At 38.1% G+C, this 20,465-nt stretch overlaps 1 protein-coding gene across 1 annotated transcript in view; it reads right to left on the reverse strand.

Moving 5' to 3' along the window:
• LOC139721741 (valine--tRNA ligase-like) overlaps positions 1-18,543 on the reverse strand; it is a 38,204-nt gene extending 19,661 nt beyond the window's left edge. Inside the window, exons 1-12 of the mRNA XM_071633063.1 lie at positions 18,520-18,543; positions 18,157-18,391; positions 16,759-16,834; positions 16,021-16,121; positions 14,918-15,045; positions 10,414-10,578; positions 8,846-9,047; positions 7,850-7,958; positions 6,928-7,107; positions 5,987-6,111; positions 1,651-1,754; positions 744-902 (exon numbers count right to left, since the gene is read on the reverse strand). Of these exons, the coding sequence (XP_071489164.1) occupies positions 744-902; positions 1,651-1,754; positions 5,987-6,111; positions 6,928-7,107; positions 7,850-7,958; positions 8,846-9,047; positions 10,414-10,578; positions 14,918-15,045; positions 16,021-16,121; positions 16,759-16,834; positions 18,157-18,381 (1,574 nt within the window). The 5' untranslated portion in view covers positions 18,382-18,391; positions 18,520-18,543. The remainder of the gene's footprint in view (positions 1-743; positions 903-1,650; positions 1,755-5,986; positions 6,112-6,927; positions 7,108-7,849; positions 7,959-8,845; positions 9,048-10,413; positions 10,579-14,917; positions 15,046-16,020; positions 16,122-16,758; positions 16,835-18,156; positions 18,392-18,519) is intronic.
• Positions 18,544-20,465: the final 1,922 nt, after the last annotated feature.

Below are 20,465 nucleotides of genomic sequence, written 5' to 3' on the forward strand. Positions count from 1 at the left end.
CAAAAGAAAACTGCTGGCCCCAAGGACTTCATTTTAATGGGAGTCCACTGAATATGTGAATGGAAGGGGCTCCTTTTGGGGTTTACTTTGAGTGGGGGGTGGATTTAGGTTTTTTCTTTTCTTTTTTTCTTCTTTTTTTTTAATATTTATTTATCTATTTTTTTGCTTGGCAGCAGACTTGGGGAGAGAAGTGCCAGCAAAAGATGAGAAGGCCTTTTTTGTTTGTTTTTTTGTTTTAATTTTGCCTGTCAGCTGATTCTGAGAGACAAGTGGCAACAAAAATATGTGTGAAGATTTTTTTTTTGGCTTGTCATGACCAATCACCATTGGGTCAAACCCTCCCCCCCCCCCCCCCCCCCCCAGCAAAGAGCTAAATTCACCCTTGGGTAACAATATTATGACAATTTCTCATTTCAAAAGTATCTGCTGACTTACTTATTACGTGAACCCCCCCCCCCCCCCCCACAAAAAAAAAGAAAAAAATGCATATACATTCCATATAATTATACAGCACTTGCTATTGAAAAAAAATGTTAAAATGGGAGAAAGACAAGTAAAAACAAACTGATGAAATTTTGGGGTAGATTTATTTATTCATTTATTTTTCATTTATTTATTTATTTTTTTTTGGCTGATTTTTTTTTTTCACCAATGTTGGGCAATTTCTTAATCAGTTGCAATAAAACTAAGTATAAAGCATCCATTTGATATCTATATTAGTTTCAGAGTTCACACTCACTCACCTGATATTGTTGAGCCAGGCATACCATGTCTTCTTGTGCATCTCTGGTACTATCTTCAGCGACCCATTTTCCACGACCTCCACGGCCTGCCTTGCCATGTCCCGACAGTTGACGAACCACTGAGACTTTAGGAGGGGCTCTACTATGTCCTTGGAGCGGCTGGGGGTATTTCATGAGACCAAAAAAAAAAAGAAAACAATGAGATAAAACAATGGTGAGACCTGCATATCGATAGTGGAACATGAGGGACAAAACAAAATACACTGTATGTGACGCAGCATTCACACATTTACATGTATACAAGACAAATTATGATGAATAAGATGAAGTTAGATCATCATAACAAGGACAAAGGAAAATTTGCAGAAACGATTCAAGCAGAAAGGGAATTCAAAATTTAAGGGCAATGTTTCTTTTCATATGCTCAAACACATAACTCACATATACAATGCAGGACAATTTCAGAACAAACAAAACAACAGTGCACGAATATGCTGTCGCACCATTATATCATCGGCTGAGAATGAGAAGGGCATTAAGGTGCTTCAAACACTATGGCTTTAGTGGCAACTAAACATCCTTATCATTCTCACCCAACGATATGGACTCGTGTCAAACCTAAGAGAAGCTGTAATTAACTTGAGTGAAGAACAGCCTCTGACCACACATCATCCTCACACATGTCTTTTCATCAACCAGGGGGGGAACAAAATGTAGGCGTTAAACAGGATATCAAGACATTAAATGTCAGTAGATACATGTATAACATTTTCATTATGGAAATTTTATCCCAAAATTTGAAAAGCCACTGAAATCTGCAGATCCATTGAGAAATCTCATGCTTGATCTTTATCAGATCCCAGTTTGTCCAGCAGTTTTCTACTGATCACTAAAACTGCACTCTTACCTGCAAATTGGCACCACCATGGGGTTGGGCTTGGTTCCCCTATAGAGGTCCTTCTCCTTCAGGGAATCGAGGACGGCTCTCCGGGCGTTGAACCTCTTCATGCCCTGGACATTTCACAACAGGAGAACAATAGGACTTATCAAGTGACTCTTTATCTACAGGATGCTTTCGGAGAGTCCATTGCACAATATACATCTGAGTCTCCAGACACAGTTGTGCCACAGGATCAGAAAGAGATCAGTGGCAGCAAAATGGCAGTGCTTCTTCTTAGAATCTGGTGATTTATGAATACTGGAATCACAGAATTTTCACTGGTCATGAACTAAAACAGACACATGGCCTGTATTAAGTGTCATCTGCAGAGACATTTGTCTGAACATTTGATCCAAGGTTTTCTTTTTAATGTGGTAGATAAATACTTTAATAGGAAATGACTCACTGAGCTAGTATCTAGCTGGCATTTGGTAATCGACCCAAAAAGTTTGACTGAATGGTAGGTTTGACAAATATGGCATGGCAACGGTCACTGTGGTACCACAGGAATTAGAAAGAATACTGCGGTCTGTATTTATTTTACAGATAGTATTGACCAATCTAGCCAAAGCAGCACAGGAGGTTCAAATAAGATCTTTAAACTTTGTTATACAAATAACAGAGAGCCATGCACTCTTCATCCCTCTACAGGGGCAGATCTAGCTTTTTGCTTTTGGGGGGGGGGGGTTGATCCAATGATGATGCAGTGGGGAATCCGAGAGGGGAGTGTCCCTTCCCTTTAAAATTGTTTTTGTTTGTTTGTTTGTCTGTTTTTTGTCTGAGGCTGATCCTGAGACAGTTTGCTAGGAACATACTGTGTGGGTCTGGAAACACTATGGCATCTTTATAAAGCACATCACATTTTCACTTGGCAGCCCAAGGTTTGGGGGGGGGGGGGGGGGGGGGGTGTTAAATCCCCTAAATTAGATCCACCACTGATATCTCCACATATCCTCGCTGGTAAACTTGACCCGAGCAAGGTAGCAACCAGTTAGAAGGAATACAGCTTATTGATTTACCAATGCTGCAAACAAAGATATGGCTGATCCATAAATCTCAAGGGACTCTCCCAGCCCCACAAAAAGCACAAACCGCATAACTACTGTATACGCTATAATTTTCGCGTACATAAATTTTCGCGAATTGCCGCTGTCACACATTTTCGCGAGTGGTTAAATTCGCGATTGGGGGACCAGAGAAAATATGAAGTGGCAAAGAAAGTGTGAATTTTCAACTTACTAGCATATAAGAATGATACTAGTACACTGCATGAAAAAGACTTGCCAAACTCTGCGAACTAGTAAGTTAGAATTCAACATTTTTGAAGTATTTAAGTCCATCGCGCTAGCTGGTTAGATTTCTGACGAGTGGTCCCCTTACGATAATGGATTGGCTCTCTACAGTATTCGTAAGTAGACGTGAACGTGCGTAAACAAGCTTAGCCAGTATGGTCTGTTCGGTAAGCCGTGACATGGTATTCTAATACTGAAATGTTCGTATCATCAAGGCAAGGGATTCATTTTGGAAGGTAATATTTTCGCGTGTTGTTAATTTCGCGAATAGCTCCCGACTCGCGAAATTCGCGAAAATAAAACCCCCGCGAAATATATAGCGTATACAGTATATTCTTGCACTAATCTTGATACACTGTTTATTAGGTGATCCAAGTATCCTTCGGATCACCTATTGTATCTGTGCAGATTCTTTATTCTTCTTCTTTATTTCTGGACAAACTTTGTGCAGCGATTAACTCAGAAAGTTCTCAGACTATCAATTTCAAACTTATACCATATATGTATCGTGTCGCAAAGATGACAGATCTAATGTATCTTAGTGATCAGTCGACTGTGACGTCACTATGATGTCATTATATGAAAACACATTCATAATCATCTCATTAATAGAATGGAATTTTTCAATGAAATTTACATCACATACATTGTATATTTCAAATTATGCACATTCTACTCATGTTCTCAAAATTCATATTTTCTCTTAAAACGTGCGCGTACGCGCGTGTTGAAATATTTGTATGCTCAAATCGAGCTCAAAGTTTTTTTGCACACATTTTAGACCATTTGGAGCATTTTTTGAAAAATTAAAAAAATCGGACGGACGCGTACGCGCGCGCACATATACAAACGCACAGCTCATATGCAATAGAAATTTCCCATTTTTTCACACTTATCGGATGCCTGAAATGTCAAGGAATATTTCTACCAAGTTTCAAGTCAATCCGACTCAATATGACGTCATACGGGCCCGTCAAAGTTGAAATTCCGCGCGCGCGTCAATGGCGATATACAGTGCAACAATGCCAAAAAACCGCCAATTTTAAATCCGAAGTTACTCGTCAGGATGGATGGTGACCCCCCTTTTCTTTGCATATTCTGAAAGCTGATGAGTTGTACATGTCATTTCATGGGTTGGCGATGCTGGAAAAATGATTAAAAGATATCAAATTTCTTAATAAAATAAAAAAAGTAAATTTTCAAAATGACGTCATCGAATTTCAAGTTCACTCGACCGTATTTCACTTATCCTTTGCCAATTTTCATCAAGATTTCAGTATGTTGTAGCTTATTAAATGCTCTTTCATTAATGTAATGAAAACATTTTGATTGGATGACGGCATCACCTCGTAAAAATGGATTGAAAGTAATCTTGTCAAATTTGACCAGTTTACGTGTTATCTCTATGGGAGTGCAGTTTTTCTGGAAATGAAAATTGACATGACTGTCCTTTTCAAGCACTAGCTCACTTATGCTTCAGTGAATTTCTCCCAGATTTTAATATGTTGTAGCTGAGACTTTGGGCTATCGACAGTGTGCCCTTCATTTTTTCGTACGGTGTCGGGTTCACGACCAAAAACTTGGTTGAAATTAAAGCTTATCTTCGATGTATTTTCATATTCCTTTCTTTTTGCAACTTTCTTTGCAATAACTTAAGAACAACAAGCCATATCAGCCCAATATTTTGCACATGTTTAGTTCATGTCACGTACATTATTTCTTAAAATAACAACTACTTGATCGGACACCATCTTGGGTATGTAAATTAGGGTCAAAGGTCATAAATGTTTCATCCTGTATCTTGGTGAATACATGTCCTATCTTTCCCATATTTTGCACACGCAAAGACCATGTTACAGGAATCATTTCACAAAATAACCACTTTTTGTTCAGATGCCATCTTGTCTGTGCAAAATGGGGTCAAAGGTCATATGCACTTCTTTCTCTATCTTCGTTATGACGTGTTATCTCTATGGGAGGGAATTTTTCTAGATGTGAAAATTGACATGATTGTCTTTATCGAGCACTAGCTCACTTACCCTTCCGTGAATTTCTCCCTGATTATTATATGTTGTAGCTGAGACCTTGCGTTATCGTTATGTGTCCTCCGTTTTTTCATACGACGTCGAAATCATGTCGAAAAACTTCGCTAAAATTAAAGCTTAGCTTCGATGTATTTTCATATTTCTTTCTTTTTGCAACTTTCTTTGCAATAACTCAAGAAAGACATTCCCTATTACCCCCATATTTTGCACATGTTTAGCTCATGTCACGTACATTATTTTATAAAATAACAACTACTTGATCGAACACCATCTTGGGTAGGTAAATTAGGGTCAAAGGTCATAAATGTTTCATCCTGTATCTTGGTGAATACACGTATAATATTTTCCATATTTTGAACATGCAAAGACCATGTTACAAGGATCATTTCACAAAATAACCACTTTTTGCTCAGATGCCATCTTGGCTGTGCAAAGTGGGGTCAATGGTCAAATATACTTCATTCTGTATCTTCGTTATAGCGTGTACGGAATATGGTACCAAAGATGGCAGACCTGACTCCCTTTTCTAAATGAGAATCCAAACATCACACGGCCAATGTCCATGAACACAGATGAAACCTGTATGGTCATGCCTATTGGGATCACGACTCAAATCATTGATTTTCGAAAAATCGGGTCACCTAATTTGTCAGTGTTGACAAATTCCAAGTCTAGTTTGCAAGGTTTTTATTTTCACAAATTTTGCCGGTCGAGTGCTTTACTCGACCTTTTAGCAACATACCAAATTATTAACTCTGACCTTGACATGAATGCAACGTGCATGCGTTCATGTCTTCCTTCATTACTGTACTCCACAACCATGAATTTAACCACTTGAGAAATTGTCGAGAAGTCCCGATTTGAAAAAAAAAAAAGAAGATTAGACTCTGTAAACATATGGCATATATTGCAGCTTGTAGCCCACGTATTGCAAGTCTGGCTCTGACTAAACACACGGAGGCACACCTTGAACTGGCCGCCAACTTCTGAGATGTTCCCCTCGTCAGTGATGACAGTGAGAAACTCCAGGTTGTGTTGCTTGCCAACCTGGTAGTCAGTGTGGTCATGGGCTGGGGTGATCTTCACAGCACCTAAAGAGAGTGACAGAAAGCCAGAGAGAGAGAGAGAAGAAAGAGAAAAGGACAATAGACAGGAAGAAAAGATAAAAGAAAATAAATAGGAAGAAAGAGAAAGAATGACGACAAATAAAAGAAAGGAAAATGTGAACAGACTGACAGACAGAATTGGGAAAATCTGTCATTCAAGATTTCCTTCACAAAGCAAACTCCAGTGGCAACGGTATTCCTTCACTCCACTTCTGCTCAATTGTATTTTGACATCTTTGAAAAAGATTGCACAGATCAGTTTGAAAAATGAGGGTTTTACAGTATCCTCTCTCTCCCATCCTCCCCTTCCCCCCTTTCACTACATTAACTGAGTTCAGAACAGACTTCTCTTCAAAAGAATAATACTTCATTCTTCTCAACTTTCCACTCATCTATCCTCTTTTGTCACTCTCCACCCCATCCCCATCAAATTATATTCCACCTGGAATTTAATTTATTTTCTCAGCAAAGGAAAATAGCAACATTATTCTCAACTTTCCACATAGTTATCCTCATTGATGCCCACAATCCTTTCAAGGACTATACCACATGGTGTTGCACTAAAACTACATCTACCCGCACACAGAGATATGCAAAGACATACAATCCAAGATGCCAGCAAGTTATATGACTATGGCAAGCTAAATGTTCCATAAATAAAATATCTTGTTTATCAACCACTTAACTTTTGATACCAAGTTGTTGTTTTTTTTTTTATTTATGGGACATTTGGCTTGCCATATACAACAACCAATGTTCGTGGCAAAAATACACAGCTGCATACGAGAAGTGGTGACTTACCAGTTCCAAACCCCATATCAACAAAGTCGTCACAGAGGATCGGCAGGCTGCAGTTTCTGAATGGGTGAACCACACGTTTGCCGTGGAGGTGCTTGTAACGCTCATCCTCTGGGTGGACACAGACAGCTGTGTCACCCAGCATGGTCTCGATACGCGTCGTGGCAACCACAAGTTCGTCATCTGTACGCAAACAGTCAAGTGTTCACATTAATTTGAATTCACTTTTGAAGTCATAGTTGCAGACATATTGTCCCAGACAGCTGTTAAATGATAGCAGGGACAAGAGTCAGGTTCATTTCCCACTTTGTGAAATTAATCATTTTTTCTCTCTAATCATTACTGTGGTTATCATTATCATCAATGTCATCAACATTATCATCATTAAGAGCATCACATATTGAGGACAATGTACCTCTAAAGACTGACGTAGAATTGCAAAAAGGCCATAAATCCAATGCGCACAATGAAAATACAGTAAACGCATGCAAATACCCTAAAACTGGAAACATTTGCAGCATTTCGCAAATGAGAGCTGACGGCCTTTTTCACTTCATGAAACTTTTGTATATTGTCATTGGCAGTCAATGCACTGCGTAGACAAAACCTTGCACATGCATCTTAGTTTTGTGACGGTTGGCTCCTTGAGATATTCACGTAAGTTTCACGAGTGCTAAAACTTCTGGTTTTACAGCATATGAATATATTGGAGATTACAGTGATGTCTTTTGAATCATTGTTATAAAGAGTTTTTACAATTCATAGCCAACAAGCTCTCAGTATGTACGGTTTTAGTCAAATTACTGAATTGAACTGTATTCTTCATTCAATCGCTGCAGTGAAGCACTTAAACGACAATGTCGTCACTTATTGGATGTCACCATATTTGAAATCCTTGAATCACCGAAAAACTCCTCAGACCTACCAGAGTTCTCTACTTTGTAGGCAAACTCTACCAGCACTCCAAACTCAACCTTCTGCTCGTATCCTGGCACAGCCAGGTATGTTCTTCCAGTCAGCTCTCTCTTCTCTACCTAATTGGACAGAAAAATAAATATGACAAAAAGTTTTCATTTCAAGGACACACAATTCTGTAAAGGTCACCTTTTTTGTGCAATTACCGTTTCCTACGATATTCTGAAATCCCCTTTAACTTTGCAAAAGACCTCCCAGGTTCTTGGAGGTAATGGGGTAAGATGAACAAAGTTTTCTGGTAGAGAGACTAGCTTCTTGAGAATAGATTTCACAAAGAACTTATTATAATACAGTGTCACAGCAGTCTTGCTTGCCTACTACAAAGTAGGTATTAATAGGTATAGCTCCTTCACTGCCTCAAGGAACCACGAGGAGTGCAGCTAGTTGTAAATCTGATGTCCCTTCCTATATTGCAGGCAACAGTTCTAACTCCCAAAGCACTATAGTCAGTTTCACTTGGAAAATTCACGATTTTCTCACAAAGTGGCGACCAATTCATTCCACATTGCCTGAAAAAAAAATTCAAGTTAGCAGTAGATACCCAAGTATATACATACAGCTGTAATTGCACTACTGAACAATGGTATAAAAGGGAGTGAGGAAGTATCCATTACAAGGTTTTATATTACACAGCCTACATAGCAAACACATCATATTATTTTGTATTTGCATTACTTGAGAGATGTAATGACTTCACCTCTTGGTGACTACGATCAGCAACAGAAACGACAGTGTTCAAATTTTACAGTCACCCTACGACACAATAGAATCTAACATCTCTACCCACTGCCAACATCCCTTTGGTTCTAACAGCAATTTGCACAGGCTGAGACAACAGTATTACAAGCCTGTAGGACAAATTTGCAGTACCTGACAACCTTACAAAACAAATGAAACATGAACATTGACAGGAACAGCTTAAAGCACCAGTGACCGATCACCATACTTCAATGTCGGAGATGGCCGACTTGAGGGTGCAGGACCAGTTGATGAGGCGGTTGCTGCGATAGATTGTGCCATCCTGGTGAAAACGGACGAAGCACTCTTGGACAGCACGATACAGCTTAGGGTCCATGGTGAAACACGCCCGGTCCCAGTCCAGTGACGAGCCCATGGTGCGCAGCTGGTCGTAAATCCGCCCTCCCTTCCTGCCAGGCAAGAGTTGTACCTCCTTTGACTTTTCTGACTTTTGATTCTAAACAGACCATTTTTCTTGCTTTCTCTACTTCGATACTACAGTAACTGTCCATTTAGTTCCTAGTGTACATACCTACACTACATTTTTACTTAAATATTGCTGACATTTCACAAATTTATTATTTTGAAAGAATCTGTTATTTCAAGGAGTCTCCATATGAATGAGGTCAATTGCCAAATTATCAAATCAAAATGATATAAAACTTCTATAAAACTTTAAAAAAAAAACAGAAAAGAAGCCAAGCTTACAGCTTCCTCTGGGAGGACTCAACCACCTAACATCATGACAGAGCTTGACCAAATAGATCCTTAGATTTTGATTTGATTTGATTCCTGCATTCTTTTTTCATACATGAATGATATCACAAAGTCCACTGAATAGAACTATTAAGACATTTTTTAAGCTAACAGTGGATATGATAAAAAATGATGTCAGGATAGAGTGTGTTTGACTTTAAAGTACAGCATTGGTTCATGACAACACAAAATGAAGATGAGCAGGTGTCATTTCATGCACGTATAAACTTAAGATTCTGGTACCTGAGGTTCAAGAGACAAAATACGCAAATCTAATTCAGTGCAGTGGAATAGCACGAGACTATTATCATAAGCAGATGCTTGAGGATGATAACTTCTGAGATACATATTATAGAATACATCCAAATACAGGGATAATGAGTTAAGTTACCATTCACCGAGTTGGTGAAGGGTACAGTCATGCATACTGCACAAGTGCAGAGAGATAGACATGTTGAAGGAATATAAAAAAATATATAAACTAGAAAAACACTCTGAGAGCGCAGACCTCCACCAAGCATGCAGCTCATTTTCACCACTGATCTTGTTCTTCCATAGAGATATCAGTGATTTCCACCCATACGTACTTATAGCATTGTGTGCTGAAAGTCGCCCGATTTCCAATATAAAAGCCTTTGTTTTGTCATAAACCCTCAGCTGCACGGCGCGCCTCGCCCTAGCAGAAACTAGAGCACGCATTTTAGTGTGCGCATGCAAACCTCAAATACGTGCAGCCTGAACTCCCAAGTTCATTGACCCTACCTGCCAAAATATCAAAAATCCTTCATAAATTCCCCCCCCCAAATTATCGGATCACTGCCAAAAGTTAATCATGTGTTACTTGTCTCATTCTTAACCTTTCGTGCAAGTTTCATCCAAATCCGTTCCCTACTTTTTGAGTTTGAATATTTTGCACACGGACAAACTAACTAACTAACTAACGAACAAACAAACCAACAGTAACGAAAACATAACCTCCTCCCTTGGCGGAGGTAATAAGTAAGATGGACACAAACTCACTCATTCTTCCACTTCCACACCTCCTTCACAAACTTGTCCCTCCCGATGTCATGGCGACTCAGCTTCTTCTCCCTCCACAGCTTCTTCTCCACCACGACCTGCGTGGCGATGCCGGCGTGATCGCAACCAGGGTTCCATAGACACACTTTGCCCTTCATGCGATTCCTGTGGTAAGCAAGTCACATACGAAGATGAATGGATGGATTGAGGGAAAGGGTGCGCTAAGAATAAGAGATATCTCTTCACTCCTACCAAAGATCAAGTGATCTTGAATTCTATCATCTGATCAGCATTTTTCATCCCATTTTTGTCAACTCCACAACAAGTCTATAACAATAGTGCCCTAGTGAATATCAAAATTTGTACAGGAAGGTCATTGTTAATTTCACAGCACTCATGAAATCTTAACCCGTTGAGAACAGTTTGATTTTGCTACAACACGTATTTCCCATAGACACCAGCCCGAGTATACCCTGGACTCGTCCTCAACGGGTTAACATCAATGAAGAAGACAAAATTACAAGAAAAAAATTACATAAAGAAATCACTGCTTTTTTGCATTTGATCTCTAATCTCATAAAATTAAGTTTGGTGAAATTCTTGTAGCAATTTCTCTTAAAGGGGATGGCTAGTAACTGATCAGTGGGAATCAGTGGGAATGCTGAGGGATGATTGTTCCAATCCTTGTGGGATTCATTTAAAAATACATCATATATCTATTCTTGTGTGAAAATGATTTGCTTCAGAATGGTCTCATATTCAAGTAATGTGCAGTTTAATGTTTCCAGGTAAGCGTCCCTGGTCAGTGACGGGGCATTAATCTGCACATTACTTGAATATGAGACCGTTCTGAAGCAAATAATTTTCACACAACAGTAGATATATAATGTACTCTTAAATGAATCCCACAAGGATTGGAACAATCATCCCTCAGCATTCCAACTGATTCCCACTGATCGGTTACCAGCCATCCCCTTTAATGCCCATTGCGAAGAGAAGATGGCAGACTGATGAACCAAACATTCGCAAAGTCTGAACCTTTATACGATTATGGGCAAGTCCAAGAAAGGTCCCCTCAGAAGGTACATGTAAAATTTCATCTTTGCTCAATATTGACATATTTGGTATCATTTTGAAGCTTATGAGTTGAAGTTTTGATTTCCATGGAGGAAAAAATGATATTATGTAAATTTATGCAAATTTCAAGGGCTTCATTTGCATAAATGTAAAACACTGCGTTGCGTATGGGACATTTATAAAAATTCATTATTCAAAGGAAAGCAAATGATATTTGATTAATATGAGGACATAAGAAGTTCATCAAATAGTTTAACTTGGTATAAAAATTTAGGGATTATGCAAATGATTATGCAAATTAGCTCGTGTCCTATCATGAGATGTCCCATACGTAACAAAATGAGGTCATTTTTTTAGGTTTTTTCTGAAATTGCTAAAGGTTATTTGAATGCCCTTTTGGAAAGTTCTAATTTATTGTTTAGAGAAATTAAATACCATAGGAAAAAGAAAAAACAGTAAAAGAAATATTCTTTATTAGGCATTGAAATAATGTTACGGTTGGGACGAATGCGTTACGTATGGGACATCCTCATATATATTGCATGTGAATGCATGTAGCTAGCTGGGAAGGTCTCTCAGTACACAAATGGTCAATCATCCTGAAGAAAGCATCCCAACTTTGTAGCTACTTTTTGAGTTATAGACACTTGAAACAATACATGTACTTGACTGAACAATTTTCAGAAAGGGGGAGGGGAAGATAGCAAAATACACAATGAAAATCAGCATTGAAGGGATGGTATAGTTTTTGTAGAAATGGGGATTCAGTTTCCAACATTTTATGAGATGACTGGAAACCAATAATATGAATTACTAAAGAGCATACAATTCTAAGACTAGAGGAATTCAAAGTTAATTCAATGGAGATCCAATTTGAAATGGTTGTGATATATTAAAAAAAAATAAAGTAAAATTATTTTTTTTATTGCAAGTGATACACAAATTGTCCTTATTCAGTTTTCAATAGTAGCCACAACAAAATTCATGGGTATACATACTAAGGTGTGACTCACATCAATGACCTGACTGCTAGACAGACATCATACATCTACTCGATTACTGGAATTCCACGCAGCAGGTATTGCTTATCTATTAAAATTAATATTTCTTGTGTCAAGTTGTTTTTTATTGAAACTAAATGGCAAACTGCCCTTCATCAATGGAAGTAAACACTTTAAACTATTCAATTTTTTAGTAGTAACTATCCTGATAAAAACAGGGCATACATACTCAGGTTGGTCATAAAAAATATAGAATATGATTGAATATGATTATGATGGTAAATATTTGGGAGATGTTGTTCCCTTGACAATCTGGATCAGTATTTGAGTAATTTCAACTGATTCCACCTCAATAATTATGCAAAAATTTGTTTATGGGTATTTTGCAAAATTATTTTGCAAAATACCCATACACATGGTTCTCCACACACTAAACAAATGGGGGACAAAGGGCATGCATACTCAGGTTGGTCATAAAATTATAAAAATATGATTGAATATGACTATGATGATGAATATTTGGGGAATATTGTTTCCTTGACAATCTGGATCAGTATTTGAGTAGTTTCAACTGATTTTAATTCAATAATTATGCAAAATACCCATAAACATGGTTCTCCACACACTAAATGAATGGGGGACAAAGTGTCCCATACGTAACTGTCCCATACGTAACACGTCATGTCTGTCTTTAATTAGAACCTGTAATTAGAGCTTTTTGCCTAATGACATGAAACTTACCTGTGATAATCTTGAGTGTTGTGACTTTCACCACAGTGAGTTACAAGTTGTAGAATGAAATACTTTCAGAGAGTTTTGAGGTTGAAAAAAATGTTCAAAAAAACAAAATTTTTCTGGTCCCATACGTAACAGCACATATTTTCTCTTCTAGAATATAATTGTCAAGGTCATTTTTCTCAACTTTTTACATGATTATACTTCTCCTAGATATCAATCACTATGATAAAGTTCAATATGATCAAAGGCCATTAACACTATTTTTCAGGTCATAAAAGTCTCTGAATGTCCCATACGTAACGCGCGTGTTATCTTGGACTTGCCCTTATATACAATTTATATATGATTATACAAAATACGATTCTGTATACACCAAACATGAGTAGTATTGCATCATCAGCTGGTATGTGATAGTTGTCACTTGCTTCATTCTGTTCCTTCTCACAGATATTCTCCACGAAAATTTTGGTTCATTACATCAGTTTCCCATTAATATTACCTAAAGAATTATATACTCTTGGTTCATATTTCTTATTGTTCAATGCAATAACCTGTAAATTGCCATTCTCAAAATTAATTTCATTAGTTTCATCAGTGTACATAGTTGTACAGCTGTGCTACCTTAGGGGCACAATACAACAGTATCAAGTAGTGCACTTCATAATACACAACTGTATGCATGGAGAGAGCAAGCACAAGATTATAGACAAGTTCTAATCAAGAGCTATATATATGTGACCATGCATCACAAAACTAACAAAAAGTCGCACGCACTGATTTTGTGTTAGAACTGAAAAAAGGTGAAATGGGTCAACCCAGCCAATCTTGAGTTTTTCATATTTTCTGAAAAAGCAAGTCTTCTTCTACATCATACTAAAGTTTGGGATCATAAAACGAACAGAAACTTGTGTTTTTAGCAGTTTTTCTCAAACACTATTTGGTGGAATAGTGTAATTAGGTGTTTCTCACAGAGTCCTCTTTTCATTTCTTAAAACCCCTGTTAATATTCTTCACTTTCAACTCCAATAACTCTGTGGAAAATGATGCTACTGCATTGAAAGTTGGCATTAATCATTTACAGAATGTGTTATCACAGTATCTTTAATTTCAGCTTAATCTAATAATCCCTTCATTGTTGCTGCTCCAGTAGTTAACATCCTGTTTTTTGTTCCATTCATCGCACAGCCAGCATGGCTTGGTAAAGATTAAGCACTTGAATAGACCCTATACTTCAGAGCCTCTTTTCTCAGTTCACACTTTACAGAGTGTGTGCTTTCTTTCCAGTATTAGGATAGGTTAGGAGAGTCCACTTGAATTGATTTATACATCATTTTAAAGAGTAAAGTCTGCTCTTTCAGCATCTGCTCTTAACTAAAAATCCATGTCTGGCAGCTTTGTGTTGGTTTTGTGATGCAGGGTCACATATGCTCAGTCAGAGCACAATATAGACATGTAACCACACTCATCTCCAACCCCAGCCAACTCTTTTGACTCTGCCTCTCCTCTTGGCCACTGTCAATGAAATACCAGGATGTTGAGATTTCTAATTTTCTGTGATGTTGTACACTGTATTCAAACATTTTCCAAATAAGTCCTATAAACTCCTTCCATACACAGTCTATTCATGAATATTTTCAAAATGAAGTCTAGTGGATGGAACAAAAATCATGCGCACAGCATTCACTCACCATCTTGTGAGGGCATCCTCCACAGCATTGGTCAGGGCGTGGCCAAGATGTAGGGAGCCCGTCACGTTTGGTGGCGGGATGCAGATCATGAACAGGTCTTCCTGCTTCAGATTGGAGAGATCCCGTCCCTGCAAACCATAATTTGACGGCACATCTGATTAATTGCAATAATTCCTCTATTAATCTATACTTCACAATTTCACGTAATGAAATTGAGGGGAGTTAACTTCAAAAATTTCAAATAATGAAAGGGAGAATAAAGAAGAAAGAGAATGAAGTAGCTATAATATCTACCTCAGAGGGCAGAAAAATGCAACATGAAACGTGCAGTGTCTTTACTTTCAGGAGCTCAGGACATTCTCTACAAGAGCATCACTTCAGAAACCAAAGAAAAGTCTTCCCAAACTCATCCACTGTATATATAAACTAGTCATCGTCAAGTGCCTGTTATTATACACTTGCATGAATGACAAACAATCATTGAAAACATTCTTTACTACACTTCCAGCAAAAAATTCTGATGAAACGGTCGTCACTATTTATGTCGAAATTAATCACAATTGACATAAAATACTCCAAAATGAAGATTTCCAATCTCCTTTTTATCTCTTGGTTTTACAATAACAGAAGAAAACATGTATATCTATATCGAAATTACATTCTTCACAAAAGAAGTTGTCATGTACCTGGCAGAACGACACAAATGTATGTAATTCAAGGAAGGTGTGCCCGGCAGAACAACACGATCACATGCAACTACCGATGCAAGGCACGAGTTATACAATGTACTTTACGCGCATTGCATGCATTCATGTTGTTCTGCTAGGCACACCTTCCTTCAATCCCATGAGTCCATGTCATTCTGCTGGGCACATGGCGAAGTCACAGCCACAATCACATCTGTCCTCTCCCATGTTCTTTAACACAAACAAACAAATAAAAGAATCCCATACATATCATCAGTTTGTCTAATAGACACGATTGAATCACATAGCAAAACATTATCTGTCAGGGCCAAAAGGACTCAGAAGGGCAAGAAGAAGGTGCCCATCATCGTCTGTATGAATGCAACGGCTGTCAGGTAAGAGTCCATCTACACTCACTCCATATTCAGGCTTGAAAAACCCTTCTTTCTCCCACCATGCATACCAAGCTGCTTCCACATACACTGGGCTGTAGGCATTAGGCATTGCACCACTGACATCTGGGGGGTTAAGAAAAAGTATTATAAATATAGAAATCCATAAATATCCAAACTATGTATCTCAATATCAAAAGAATATATGACCGAAAGTATACCATCGCTATACAACTGTACAAACGACAATATCTTGATAACATTGGATATCAATCACCGACCATTCAAATGGGTAAAACATACAGTGTAAGTGACGCCTTCTTTTCGAGAAGAAATGAATGCAGCAAAGTATCTCCAGTAACCTTTATTTTGTCATTGAGAATGTTTTTTAAAAATCTGACACGATGATAACAATCCCAGGTAAATAGACACATAAAAATACTAGAGAGGAGTGAAGGACTACATGTATATCATTCTGAATACTTCACGATATTGGCACTATACCTTTCACAGCTCACAGTGCAACAGTTCTGCATGTAAATTATACAATATTCCAGGACCTGTATAAAAATGTATCTTACCCTATATGCAAATCATTAAGACATGCATGTGACACAGAAAGATGGTAGTATTCCACAGTTCCAAGATCAATACAAATAAGTTTTAATAAATTCCAGCCAAAATATATAGTTAAGCACCAAGTTTTGATTGTTTGTTTGTTGTTGTTTTTTTGTACCACATAACTGCTGTATAAAGAACATACCTTTCTTTTCCCCAGGTGCTGTGTTCTTGTCATACGTTATTGCTGCTTTTTCCTCCTTTTTCTTTCCTTTCTTTCCCTGTGAATGGACAAACAAAAACAAACACAAAACATGTGCAGACATTCATGTATTGTATTTCTGTGTGAGTTTGATAAAGGGAAACAAATCTGTACGGGTGCCAGTACAGCAAAGGCAATCCATATGAAAAGTTTGGCCACCCCATTAACTTTCATGAAGAACAAAAAGGGTCCCCTTGCTTGTTAAATTCTAATGCAGACTCTTTTGTGCCAGGGTCGGTAGGAATATGAAAGTACCAGCCATATGAAGGTGCAATTCAACACCAGAGCTACCAAGTCTCACGCATTCTGAGTGAGACTCAAGCATTTAGGGTCTGTCTCACGATCTCACGCATGGCACCCATTTTTCTCACGCATCTGGTGAACTCTTTACAAAACAGTCAGACAGTAGAATGCAGTAAGAAGAAGAAAAAAAATCTTGGAAAGGAAGTGATTCAAAAAAAAAAATATTCTTCAGAAATAGAGAAACTCATAAATCAAGTAAGAAAACAGAATCGATATCCTTCAGAAATTGTGCTAACCTTGTACATGTTCTCGTGGCTTCCAGTACAGGCCCTAATTGATAATTGAGCTGCTATGTAAACAGTACTACTTTTGCAGAAATTGGTCTTTGGTTTTGGTAACAATACTTTAAATGCCGAGTTCCTCAGATTGTAATTAGATAGACGTTCACTTGATAAGTCAAAAAATCAGGCAAGAGGTTATTTAAAACTTTGTAAATAAAAACAACAAGATCTTTTTTCACTTTGGCACTGAGGCAGTCAATAGGCAGCCTCCCATACAAATCTCGTCTATTGTGACGATAATCCACTTTCAGAACAGTTCGCAAGGCTCTGTTTTGAAGTATTTGCAGTATTTAATTTTATGTTACCGGTACCAGAATTTGGTTTCATCCATGTATGGATTGCAAACATATAATGTTAACACTCCTCGACACAGACAGTTTCCCATTACAGACCACCCCGGCCCCCCATAAAAAAGACATAAATAATCAATAGTGTTTCATTTTCATTTTCTAACTGCCTCTCTTCTCCATTCACCCTGGCTATATGTTACATATATGCATGCTTAGTTAGGGTTTCATGACTTTACACAACAGAGACAAGGGTGTGCTGTGTACAGACAGTACTGCAGCAAGCAGGGACAGGGCTAACCCCGTCGCGGGGCGCTGTAACACAGTAACGTATTTGTCCGTATGGGGTCGCTGCTGCGGTTAGGACAGGGCAGGGTTGGCTGGGTTTAACTTCTAACGTTAGACCCTAGTTTCTCCCCTGAGCAATAATAACTAGCGTTAAAGGTAAGCTTTAGCTCTAATAGGCCTACCTCTCCACCTTTGTTCTCTTGCTGGGCCTGCTTTTCCTGTTTCTTTTTGAACTTGTCTAATTTCGCCTGCTTTTGGGCCTCTTTCTTCAGTTGAGCAGCTGTTTTCTGCACCGGCTGGTCACCACCACTCTCAGCCGTATCTACCGGGTTACCATTTCCATCCGTTCCCGCTGAGGCTGACGGGTCTCCAACAACCTTGGGTGTGACTTCTGATTGCTCTGCCATTTGACACAATCTGCAGCGAATGAGGAACCATAAGCAGAAAAAAAAAATCCGTGAATTATGGGATTCCGTTTGTAATTTGAGACTTATATAGACTTACAGGTCCCATTCAAGCTTACAAATGTGAGAACCTCTGCTTACTTTTCGGTCACGGTCGAACGAGAAGTTGCATCAGCCTGAAATGGACAACGTGTGTGAAGCAAAGTTGCCAATTTGAATAATAGTGATCGTGATTTACTTACTGCTGTCAGTTTGTCTTTCGTTTGATGTTGTCTTGGTCATTTTTATTATTCTATTTTTTTTTTAATTGCAGATGAGCGCTCGTCGGGTATATCTCTAGTCTCATTATTTTACACTTTTATGTGCATCCTAATCTATTCTTAAAAATGATGAAACAGAAAGAGTTTACTCACAAAAAGATTAGAAACAATGACAATCAGATCCATCTGTTGACACTGAAAGATAAAGGAAAAATAAAATCTAAGTAGAAAAACAGAAACTACAGCCGCATCATAAACAAGAGGAATGACGCAATCACAAAAAACATCCAAAAATAGAACCGATGGTATCGGTCAGCTGTAGGGGTACACTGTGTCAGCATTTTTTATTACAATTACAAATATATTGCATCATCGGGCATTGAGAGTTCGTATTTTCAAACATAGGCCCTACATCTCTTCACCCTTTATGAGGCTTTAATGAGGGTTGCCCTTAACCCTATTCCCACTGGGGGGGGGGGGGGGGGGCGTTTTGCCTCCCCCCCCCCCCTCACGTGATTATTCCGCAACGCATGATGCTCTCGCCGCGACATTTTATGACTTTTTTTCTTTCAAGTATCGCGCAACTTTTGAGACCAAATTTGTCGCTCCCAGGCATACCATTTTGAAGCCACGCCCCTTTGAAAAAAAAATTCAAACCAAAAAGTGCTCAAAAACATGATTTTGTGTACAAATCCGATGTAAATTGTGTTTTTGCAATTAGTTCATATAAAAATAAATATTTTTACTTTCAATGGCTGATAATGATTTATTTTAGCCTGATTATGCTTTAAAAAACCAACAAAAACAAAAAGTAAAAAACAGAGAAATACATACGAAATTCAATAAACAATAGAATACATAAGAAATAATTCTGAAACCGAATTTTTGCTTCAATATTATTGTTGAGGATATTGAAAAGAATATGTTCACCAAAAATTAGAAGTCTTGGAGCTTTATTTTTTTGATTTATAGGCAAAAAATTTGTTTTTGCATATAGTCATTTGAAAAATCTAACTGTACAGTCTTGTAGATTACATTGGCCTCTACCTTATAGCACATTTTCGCGAGGATCGCCTGATCCACGACCGAGATCTGAAGGGGTGCCAAAAAGCCCCCTCCCCCCCCCCCCCCCCGTGGTTTCAAGTCCCTCAAAAAACCCGGTGGGATTAGGGTTAAAACGGCTTCCCTATCCATCTACTTGTCTACATGCAGCCATCCATGTCTTTCATTCTCATCATCACTTTCCTTCTTAACATGAGTGTCACAGATTTCTCTCACAATCATGCCTCATTAAAAAAAAATAAATAAATAAATAAAAAAATAAACTCTGCTCGGTGTATATGGCGTAGAACACTAAACGTAGTCATATATTCTCTTAGGTATAAGTTAGGTTTATCATGTAGCACTCACAGAAATGACATGCATGCAAGTACAGATGTTTCATTACCGCTGGTTGAATGTTGATAACATCATTTACAAACATGCAGGCCTGAATAGGTAAAGAGGGAGGGAGAGAACATATATTTTTTCCTAATCGTGGACCATTATTGATGAGATCTTTCGGTCAAAAAAGTACCCTTTTCTATGTTATATATTCTGTATCAGGCATAGGCCCTATCATGAAACAAGCAACCAATTGTAACTTATAAGGTGGGTGGATTGACGTAAATGACAGTGATAGAAAATAATCAGAATGATGATTGATTTATGTCACACCGAACATCCAAGTTCTTGATGATGTTATCAATTCAATATGTTTCTTATTGGTATGTGCGCATAAATATCCTAATTTTTTCATATTTATAGATAAGTAACCCTCCCCCCCCC

Source organism: Diadema antillarum, unplaced genomic scaffold, assembly GCF_040938485.1.
Source record: "Diadema antillarum isolate AM-2024a unplaced genomic scaffold, OU_Dant_1.0 scf00000148, whole genome shotgun sequence".
NCBI classification, from domain to species: domain Eukaryota; kingdom Metazoa; phylum Echinodermata; class Echinoidea; order Diadematoida; family Diadematidae; genus Diadema; species Diadema antillarum.